Source organism: Onychostoma macrolepis, chromosome 04 (genome assembly GCF_012432095.1).
Source record: "Onychostoma macrolepis isolate SWU-2019 chromosome 04, ASM1243209v1, whole genome shotgun sequence".
NCBI classification, from domain to species: domain Eukaryota; kingdom Metazoa; phylum Chordata; class Actinopteri; order Cypriniformes; family Cyprinidae; genus Onychostoma; species Onychostoma macrolepis.
In genome coordinates, this window is record NC_081158.1 from 20,476,764 (window position 1) to 20,487,420 (window position 10,657).

At 37.3% G+C, this 10,657-nt stretch overlaps 2 protein-coding genes across 2 annotated transcripts; one reads left to right on the plus strand and one right to left on the minus strand.

Moving 5' to 3' along the window:
* Positions 1 to 544: 544 nt before the first annotated feature.
* On the plus strand, positions 545 to 8,474 carry hcls1 (hematopoietic cell-specific Lyn substrate 1). The gene is made up of 17 exons (XM_058773049.1): positions 545 to 700; positions 1,314 to 1,397; positions 1,542 to 1,615; positions 2,045 to 2,174; positions 2,440 to 2,550; positions 2,654 to 2,708; positions 2,812 to 2,922; positions 3,022 to 3,132; positions 3,253 to 3,363; positions 3,484 to 3,594; positions 3,988 to 4,043; positions 4,141 to 4,210; positions 4,367 to 4,515; positions 4,679 to 4,807; positions 6,663 to 6,828; positions 6,942 to 7,013; positions 7,161 to 8,474. Exons 2-17 carry the CDS (start codon positions 1,314 to 1,316, stop codon positions 7,292 to 7,294), a joined length of 1,674 nt encoding a protein of 557 aa, XP_058629032.1. The 5' UTR covers positions 545 to 700; the 3' UTR covers positions 7,295 to 8,474.
* On the minus strand, positions 8,472 to 10,394 carry llph (LLP homolog, long-term synaptic facilitation factor). Its single transcript, XM_058773056.1, has 3 exons — positions 10,272 to 10,394; positions 9,074 to 9,298; positions 8,472 to 8,993 (listed from the first exon to the last, which is right to left on the minus strand). Exons 2-3 carry the CDS (start codon positions 9,285 to 9,287, stop codon positions 8,827 to 8,829), a joined length of 381 nt encoding a protein of 126 aa, XP_058629039.1. The 5' UTR covers positions 9,288 to 9,298; positions 10,272 to 10,394; the 3' UTR covers positions 8,472 to 8,826.
* Between the last annotated feature and the right edge of the window lie 263 nt (positions 10,395 to 10,657).

The following is a 10,657-nucleotide window of genomic DNA, read 5'->3' on the forward strand; positions in this document are numbered from 1 at the left end:
TGTTAAATCCTATTGGGAAAATGCCCAAAACACACTACAAAAAGGAAAAAGCTAATGGTTTATAATGGTATTTTAATGGAAATCATTGGAATTTATGTGATGGTTTCTATTGGGCTTCTATTGTTTTGTTTTTTAGCAGGGTATGATGGGCTTAAGTTTTCATAAAGCAACTTTAAAACGCACTAGCAAACTTATACCAATGGTGAAAACTAACCACAATGCTTCACCAACCGATCCAAACAATAGTGGTCATCTACCAGTGGTCTAGCAACAACCCAAAACATCCTAGCAAATGCACAAAACGACCCAGCCATCCAGGAAAGCCACCACCATTCCCCAACAAACCACCTATGGTTCAGAATCTGCTCAGAATCTTGCATTTATGAAATTTGAATTTAAGATCTGAATCACAAAATTTCACAAATACAAGAATCATAATGCTTATATTACATATTAATTAATCTGTGTTTTGAGGCATTTGGACCAACTATAAAATTAAGATGAGTATATTAGTGTATTTCTATGCTTTAACGGGTGAAAAATGCACAGGTAGGACTCAGCTGCGCGTGAACGCAACGCGTGTCCGCCGCTTCTTCTTCTGCAGTCATTCGAGCGCAGGTCTGCTCTGCCGTTCGTCTCACCCTGACACTGAAATTTTAACAAATAACGGACAAAAAAGCCGGGGAAAAAGCATTAAAACGTGAGTAACCATTGTTATCTGCTCATATTGTTAATAGCAACGCATCAAGAAAAAAACAACTTCTTTTAATCAGGAAGTGGTTGATACATCGCAAGTTGCCAAAACTTTTTCGTTTCAGGAAGTCAGATTTATATATTTCTGTACATTATCTGTACGTAACCGTGCTTGCATTACAGTGTTCGTGATCTTGATTATCGCTGATATTAAAGCGTGAAGCTTTTTAGTCGTGAACATGTAAAAATGTCCATCTGATGTTCTAGAAAAATGAGGAACTTGCAAAGTGCATTAACACTTGTTTTGTTTATGAAGACATTCTAGCTAAGCGAAAATGTAGTTTTTGTTTTCCATAAAAATCTATGTGGAACTGCTTAAAAATATTCACAAGCTGTGATCCTGGTGTTTTACTCTCTTGATGACACAGCAGAGCAGTTGTAAACTAGTCAACTTGCATGTGGTCAACTCAGTGATACATATTTATTCATGCATCATATCTGTAAATAGTTTTTATTGTTTATTGATGCATTTTGAGCATATTGCATGCAATATTCGGTGTAATCTGTACATGAGGAAATGTAACATGAGTCATGAAATCTTAGCTTGTCTCTTTCTACAGATGTGGAAATCTGTGGTGGGACATGATGTTAATGTGAAGGTCGAATCTGAGGGGGACGACTGGGAAACAGATCCGAATTTTGAGGTAAGCAGACCTGAAAATAAATGCACTACTCTTAAGTCCTAAGGTGCTAATCTAAAAGAGTTGTTTATAGTGAAGTTTTCTTAAAACGTAACACATTTTATTATTTATTAATATTGTATGAATGAAAATGTGTCTGTGTATCAGAATGATGTATCAGAGCAGGAGCAGAGATGGGGTTCCAGAACCATAGAAGGATCAGGTCGAAAAGAACACATCAGGTAACAGTGCATACACATGCAGATGCCACATGTTATAGAAAAGTTGAACAAAATCTACAGATTTGAGATAATATAGCAGGTTGCTTCAATGGCACCGTGTTGCATTGAACGGAAAGCGCTGCTAAAAAGAGTGTCACTCTCTGCAGAGAGGAAATAGGAAGTAGAAATGCAGCAGACATGAGTTGCATTTCCAAATATGGACTGATCATTTCAAACTTACATCATGTCAGAAGCGGAATAAGATGTTGTAGTGACACGCTGCATTTTAAATATAAGATACATCTGTATTATTTGGAGTAATAATGTAAAAAAATATAAATGAGCAGCTCCATAAACAAGTGCAAAGAGTTGAGTGCATAACAAATGTTCCACATTCCATGGAAATATGCAGCATGTAGTAACATGCAATGTGCCTGTGTTTGTGTGTAGCATTGCAGATCTCAGGCAGAATGTGTCTCGGGAACATGAGGTGGTTAAGAAGAAAGAGCTGGACCAGGGCCCTAAATCCTCTTATGGCTATGGAGGGAAATTTGGAGTTGAGAAAGACAGAATGGATAAGGTTAGACTCAAAACTGTTGAAAGTGTGCTTCATATATTGCTGCATTGTAGACAATTTACCTCTTTTGTTGTTTAGCTGCCCACTAAATTCACTAACGAGAACGCACCTTACGTCTAAAACCTCTCCACAGGAGTGCAAACTCTGCATATATGAATATTCAAACTTGCCGTTTTAAAAACACATTGCACCAGGTTTGATGTCAGTGACACCAATCGCTATTTGTTTGATGGTTTTAATAAATAAATGATGTGCTGAATTTTCCCAGGGTGCTTTAGGACACAGCTATGTGGCAGAGGTAGAAAAGCACTCGTCCCAGACAGATGCAGCAAAGGGTTTCGGGGGAAAATTTGGTGTACAGAAGGACCGTGTGGACAAGGTTAGAAACTCTCTCACCGTCCTACACTTGTGATTGTATAATAATAAATAATAAATGAATTGATATTTTATTTCTTTTGCCTTTTATCACTGATTTACCACAGTCTGCCATGAATTATGAGTATAAGGGTGAGGTACAGCAGCATGCATCTCAGAAAGGTATTTATATACATTCAAACATCTCAAATCCAGAAGTTCAGGCAGACTCTATGCATCGTTTTTCTGTGCTTCGTATAATAATCAATTGTGTACTGTTCATAAGATTATGCTAAAGGTTTTGGTGGCAAGTATGGTGTGCAGAAAGAGAGGGTTGACAAGGCCGCAGTTGGTTACGATTATAAAGGCGAGACTGAGAAACACCAGTCACAGAAAGGTAATTTCAGTCTTTGCTGTATCCTGGTCCTCAATCCATGTTTTGGTCTCATTTTGGTGGAAGAATAGCTTATAAAGCTGTTTTCTGAACATCTCGCAGACTACGCAAAAGGCTTTGGAGGGAAATACGGTGTGGAGAAAGAAAAGGTCGACAAAGCTGCTCTGGGTTACGACTACAAAGGCGAAACAGAGAAACATCAGTCACAGAAAGGTCATTTCAGTCTCTGCTGTTAATGTGGACCAACATCCTGGTCCTCAATCCTTATGTTTGCCTCCTTTTGGTGGAAGAATAGTTTCTAAAGTATAATTCTGTTTTCTAAACATCTCACAGACTATGCAAAAGGCTTCGGGGGAAAATACGGAGTGGAAAAAGAAAAGGTTGACAAGGCTGCTTTGGGTTATGACTATAAAGGAGAAACAGAGAAACATCAGTCACAGAAAGGTCATTTCAGTCTCTGCTGTTAATGTGGACCAACATCCTGGTCCTCAATCCTTATGTTTGCCTCCTTTTGGTGGAAGAATAGTTTCTAAAGTATAATTCTGTTTTCTAAACATCTCACAGACTATGCAAAAGGCTTCGGGGGAAAATACGGAGTGGAAAAAGAAAAGGTTGACAAGGCTGCTTTGGGTTATGACTATAAAGGAGAAACAGAGAAACATCAGTCACAGAAAGGTACCATAAATATTGCCTGAGATCACTTGACTAATGGAAAACTCTTTCAAAACCCACCTTCATATTTATTCTGATGTATTTTTTGCCACATTAGTGTCACATCACCTGGTATCTACTCAATGGGAAGCCTCTTGCCACAACTAGTGGCTCCCTTTTTTTCCCTTTTTGAAGACGGTCTATGAAACTCTTGTATTCTAACATTAGATGACTACAAATCGTAGCTGAGCCTAGTGATTATCTTTCGCTGTTATCATCTTTTGTGAGTGGCCCCAGGGCTAGGGCATAATTTAAGCACTTTTCTGTTTAGCACCACAAAATGTGATGTATTTAACTGACATTTTTGGTCTGTTTTACATAATACTAAATATATATATATGTTCTTATTGATTTCAGACTATGCAAAGGGTTTTGGAGGACGTTATGGAGTCGAAGCAGATCGCATGGATAAGGTACATTTCACATGAACTGTATAGCATTATTATAGAAGTTTCAACAAATGTTTGAAGGTTTCCCAGTGAATGTACATTGAGTTATTTTTTTCCACAGAGTGCAGCTTCTTTCAGTGATATGGAGTCACCGTCATCATCTTATGAGAAGCCTCAGGCTTTTGAGGCCTGTGAGTGTTTGCTGTACATATATACATGGAAATGTTACATTTGAAGTGATTGCTTTTGAGTAGTAATGCAGTGGCATTCGTCCATTTTAAATGTTGATAAAGGGTCCGTGTACTTTTCAGAGACTCGGTAGATTCTTCTCTTTCTGGTGTTTATAGCAAGTGTAGGAGCTGGAAACCTTAAGGCTCGGTTTGAGAACATGGCGAAGGCCTCAGATGAGGAGAATAGAAAGAAAGCAGAGGAGGAGAGAGCCAGAAGACTCGCTCGAGAGAAGAGAGAACGTGAAGAGGCAAAACGCAAACAGGAGGTTCGCATTTGTCTTAATACCCATACATATGTATAGACACGCTCGCTACACTTTTAATAGAAACGCATGACAACAATAGATAACCCACCCACACACACCAGCCTTTTCTTTTTCACACACTAATAATGAACGCTTTGGAATGCTGGTCATCTTCTCTCTTAAGGAGCAGAGCAAGTGTGAAGAGGAGGAAGAGAACCAGAGACCACCACCCGTGCCAGCATCCCAGAATCCCCCAGAGACATTCAGAAGACTGCCTGAAATTCCCAGAGATGAACCAGAGGAAGAAGCTCAGGCAAGACACTTTTTGTTATATTTTCACTGCTCCTTTGAAGACACCCAGAGCAGTGGGCAGCCATTTTTGCGGGGATCAACTGAGGGTTAGCAACTCTCTAACCATTAAGCCACAACTGCCCCTATTATGAATATACCCTAATGTTCACAATGCAAAACTCCTCCCCAGACCACATAAGACATCACAAGCATGAGCACTTTAAAGGGATAATTGAACAATGCACAAATGCACAAATTTATACATAAACGTTTATTCAGTAAATTGGTGGGGCTGTTATTACTCATTTCACATGCAAACAGACCAGCCAATCATAACAGGGTTCATTTAGATATTAAAGTCTTAAAGGTACAGTAGCAAAAAGAATATATTCAGTTCTAAAGGTGTGGTCACATTTACTATTGTTCGTCGAATTTTTGTGTGCGAAATCCATTTTAATATGAATCCATGTGATTTGGAATCTGCGTGAGGATGAAAGATTTCCCGATTCTCATTTGGTAACAGTTTTGTTACACAAATTCGCCACACTGACCAACAGAAAGCTGCTTAGTTTAAAAGTGACTTTGATGAGAGCTGTGCTTCATGCATTGCTACACTACGAAATTTCACTTAAAATTCACTAATGTGACTGCAACTTAAGGGTGACAGAAAGTTCAGAAAATAGTAATATTTAAATTGTACAGGTGCAGAATATTACCCCATTTACTCAAGTATTATTACAACTATAACTATTATTTTGCTGATAACTTAGTATCATGCAATCCTGAGTAGTGCTGCTGACCCGAAAGATACCTCAAATAATGTGGCTTGATTTACACTGAAGGAAAGACTTTAGCAGAGGTATAAAGAGTACCTGAAAACCATACTTGAGTAAAAGTACAGATACATTACAGGGAAAGTTACTCCACTACAAGTTACAAGTCACCAATTCCAAAGCAACTTGAGTAATAGTCTGATATCTGATTTGAACAGTACTTAAGTATTTTACTTATACTAAATATAGGCTCAAAGATGCACTAGTCAAAGAGACATTCCAGTCAAAAACTGTAACGTTGTGGAGAAGCTGGGGAAAACAGGCAGAGGCAAGGGTCTATTTGCAGGCATTTCATGGAAAAACTAGAACAAATAATAAGCCAAAAAGAACAGAATGACGGGCAAACAGACAACCATTACATTCAACAACTCACAAAGAACTAAAGAAACACTAGAGCTATATATATATATATATATATATATATATATATATATATACAGGAGGCACTGGATGTGCTGGTTTTGGCCTCATTGCCAGCTGCAGTCATGTCCTTATATATAAAACACCTGTGATTCACAACTACTTGCTAAGGTGCTCGCATTCATGTAAAGTAGCCTTGTTGACAACTTTGGGTGAGTAAGGGCAAAACGCACAAGATATAGTACTTTCAGTGCTCTGTAGTTGGCAATATCACATCTTTTGTAGCAGAAATAAACTGCTGCAGAAAAGCTAGGTGCCATGCAAAATGTAATGTGTAACTGCAACACTCATTACAAATGTAGTGGAGTAAAGAGTAAAAGTTGCTAATATCTTTGATACTCAGTACAACTACAAAGTATCCGGAAAGTACATTTCCTCCAATACTTTACACCTCTGGACTTTAGTCATATCAAAGGACTGTAAAATTATAGAAATTTATCTTGGACCAGTAAGCAACCACCTAGCAAATCCCAATAACACCCGAGCAAGGGCCTCAAATTTTCTTCTGAAAATCCAGTTTAGATGTTGATTGTACTGTTGTTTTAAGGAAAGTAATGAACTGTCATAGTCATTTCAAGCACATATACTGAGAGAATTGATTATCATTTTCTCGCTGTCTTTCAGGTAGAGGAGCAGCCTGAATATGAGGAGCCGCCATTACTGCCGCCCCGCCCAGCTGACCTGATAGAAGAGGAAGAGGAGGAGGCGGAGCAAAATTACGCTGAATGTGAACCCGCCCCTGTACCCCAGGAAGAAGATTATGAGGATATCGAATCGTATGCTACTGCAGGTTTGACATTTACTACATGTGTTCACTGTGGGAATCAAAGCCATATTAAAAAAAAAGTAGATGGTTCTAATTATAACAGCTATAAATGTTAGTGACTGATGCTTCTTCAACAGCTGCCGATAATGACTATGAAGATCTAAGTGGGGCAGGAGATACGGCCACGGCCATTTATGACTACCAAGGAGGTACGTACAGCCATCACAGTCCATAGCAGCTGATTGATACCTCATTGACATTGTCTGCAGAGCTAAATAATTTATTTCTGTTGAGTTTTTTGTTGTTTTTTTAGTTCAGTCTGCTGAGTATTATGACTATCAATCATACTTTTGCAGAGGCCAGTGACGAGATCTCCTTCATGCCAGGTGACATCATCACTAACGTTGAGATGGTGGACGAGGGTTGGTGGAAAGGAACATGTCATGGTCGCACAGGCCTGTTTCCTGCCACTTTTGTGGAGCTCCAGTAGTTGCTAATAATCAGTGATCAAATTTGTGTTTTATTAGCCACTTGCAGAAAATGATTTTTATTGCATTTTTTATGACATACAAGTGCAATATACTAACATGTACAGAACGAAAATTTAAGCCTGGCTGAAAAATGAGTTCTTTTTGGTTGCTTTAATGAGCTTGCATCGATTAGCTGAGCAGAACTGTCCATTCAGTGCACATGATTATTAACCAAATAACATGGACATTCATATTTTATCCATAAAGATTTTAGATGTATATGATTATATACACTTCTGTTCAAAAGTTTGGGGTTTGTTAATATTTTTTTATGTTTTTGAAAGGCTCTTATGATCACCAAGGCTGCATTTATTTGATCAAAATACATTAATATAGTTGAAATATTATTACAATTTCATTTTATTTCAATGTATTTAAAATGTATTTTATTCCTGTGATCCAAACCTGAATTTTGAGCAGTCATTACTTCAGTCTTCAGTGTCACATGATCCTTCTGAAATCATTTTAATCAAAAAAATGCTCAAAAAGCATTATTATCAGTGTTGAAACAGTGTGGAAACCTTTTTTTTTTTTCTGGATTCTTTGATGAATAGTAAGTTCATAAGAACAGCATTTATTTGAAATAGAAATCTTGTAACGTCCATGTTTTTATTGTTACTTCTGATCAATTTAATGCATCTTCTCTGAATTACAGTATTAAATTAATATAAAAATACTGCCCCCAGACTTTTGAACAATAGTGTATAAAAGAACATTAAATAAACGTTTAAATAGTCACAATTTTCAGTTACTTTTTCTTTTAGCTGATTTCCAGTCCTACAATATGAAAAATGGATTTTTAAAAGTGCAAATATTCCATGTAATCTCTGAGATAATAGGATGTCCAATATTACAATAATTATGAAACACTGTTAATAGTTTTAAACGAGGAATGTCATGTCAGTTACCAGTTTTCTAAACCTTTATGCATTGAATCAAATGTGCTAATATATTAAGTTGTTTGCAGAACTTAAATTTGCTATTTTAAAGACTTTTGGTTGATGCAGAGATTAAATGTAAAGTATACCATGCTGTCTCATAGAGATACACAAGTCACTGGCCTGGCTTGTGCTTGTCTCTTCATTGTCTCAGTGTTGTGCATTTTTGTTGACTGCAAAATAAAACTAAATCTTCCAGATAGGTAAATTGGATTTTTATTTCAAAGTAAAGCAGACCCACACAGTGAGTGATTTCAGGTAGAGAGGGAAAATGTATATTTCATTGGAAGAGTCAGTTGTTTAATACAATGCGGGTGACTTACAGTACCCCCCCAAATATCAGCTAGTGAAAAGACTTGATCATGATGTTGAACTACAGCCATGTCTCTCATTAACAGATCATCATTACATTTCACAAATGCAAACACTCTAAAGTGTTATTCTGCACAAGGTTCTATAAACAGTCCATAGAAATGTACATGAAAAAGATGCACAGCAAGGCTCCTGTACAGCTGTGGCAGGCATAATGTCTGTGCATGAGCAGACCAGTTCATCTACCAGGCAAGCCCCTTCTTCATCTTAGGTTTTCCTTTTTTAGCCATACGTTTGGCTTTCACCTTCTTTATATGCCTTTGGTTCATCCAGACCGGATAGCGTCCTTGATCGTCCAACATTGTCTTTTTATTGCGTTTAGCGTCTAAATCCATCTTTCCACCATCCGCTGCAAAGCAACAACAGATCTGCATTTAATATGGTAAAACACAACATATAACCCCAACTGGTAAATGTTTAAAAGCTCACCATCTTCTTCCTGTATCTCAATATTGTCTGGCTTCTCCTTCACTTTCTCAGGCGGCACCACGGTGGCGATCTCGGCGACATCTTTCATGGTGATCTCTCCTTTCTCTCCATGACCCAGCACTGCTTTGAGTCGGGCCAGTTCTTTGGGTGCAACTTTCTTTCTTTTCTCCGCTCTCATCTTTCTCCTCCACTTGCTGCGTAAACTTTTTGCCATCCTGATGGAAACTGAGAGAGAAGACAAAGGTAGTAATAAAAGTAAAATCATAAAAAGGTGTGTGTGTGTGTGTGTATGTGACCCTGGACCACAAAACCAGTCAAAAAAAGTCGCTGGGGTATATTTGTAGCAATAGCCAAAAATACATTGTATGGGTCAAAATTATTGATTTCTTTTATGCCAAAAATCACTAGGACATTAAGTAAAGATCATGTTCCATGAAGATATTAATTTCCTACTGTAAATATATCAAAACTTAATTTTTGAATAGTAATATGCATTGCTAAGAACTTCATTTGACAACTTTAAAGGAGATTTTCTCAATATTTAGATTTTTTTTTTTTTTTTGCACCCTCAGATTTTCAAATAGTTATAATACTTAACGTTAGTTATAATATCTCAGCCAAATCCTAACAAAAAATCAATGGAAAGCTTATTTATTCATGATGATTAAATCTTATGACTGGTTTTGTGGTCCAGGGTTATATATATATATATATATATATTCCCCCTAGTCTGGAGAACACAATGTTTCTTTGATATTTCCACATTTTCCATGATCATTTTGGGTGTCTACCTCATTAAACACCTGATTCATTTCATCTCTTTATTAGAGAAGCTCCATGAACTGAAGTCTATTGAAACACCTAAAATGTGCAAATATTGGTCACTCCATAAAAACCGATACAGAATACACATGACCTGATAACAATGATTATTCATAATCTTACACATCTGTTGTCATCTAAATAACCGATCACCCAACTTTAAATATATTCAGAAGCAAGAGACCCGTGTAAGAAAAATTACAAGATGTTCGTTAGCCGGTTAGCCATCACACATCACGTTATGCAAAAATAGCTTTTTATTTTAATAGATATCACGTAAAAACACCGCTCACAGGCGTAATTACTGCCAATACGCGGACTTCAATATTTATTGCTGTGTTAAAGCTAGTATTTACATTCGCAGTGTGTAACTTACATATATCTTCAGAACACCTCTGGATACACGTGTATGTGTGTACAGCTGCCGCTAAGCAAATTCTTTACAACAGTTCCTTATTTTGCGACAAACATCGCATGTTGACGGCTCGTGTGGTCGCGCGCTTAGTCCGGTAGAGGGCGACAGAACTGCGGCCTACTTTTAACATCTTATAAACGTCAACATTTCTGGTGAGTTACAAAAATGTAGGAAACATAAATTCACAAATGTATCTTAAAATATTCTCCCTCCAAAAAAGAGCTTTGTCTCCATTTAAAGGTGAAATACCTTCTCAATCCCAGTTTAAATAAAGCAAAATAAAGAGTCAGCTATACGTAAGTTGATTTTCCCAAAATGTGTAAACACTGTTGCTGTGTACCCTATGT

Bases quoted from the DNA above. Each gene is read 5' to 3' on its own strand.
- hcls1 (XM_058773049.1), top strand. From the start codon at position 1,314: ATGTGGAAATCTGTGGTGGGACATGATGTTAATGTGAAGGTCGAATCT. The intron at 2,175-2,439 runs GTTAGACTCAAA...GAATTTTCCCAG, and splicing joins AGAAAGACAGAATGGATAAG to GGTGCTTTAGGACACAGCTA. The intron at 4,808-6,662 runs GCAAGACACTTT...GCTGTCTTTCAG, and splicing joins AACCAGAGGAAGAAGCTCAG to GTAGAGGAGCAGCCTGAATA.
- llph (XM_058773056.1), bottom strand. From the start codon at position 9,287: ATGGCAAAAAGTTTACGCAGCAAGTGGAGGAGAAAGATGAGAGCGGAG. The intron at 8,994-9,073 runs GTGAGCTTTTAA...GTTGCTTTGCAG, and splicing joins TGAGATACAGGAAGAAGATG to CGGATGGTGGAAAGATGGAT.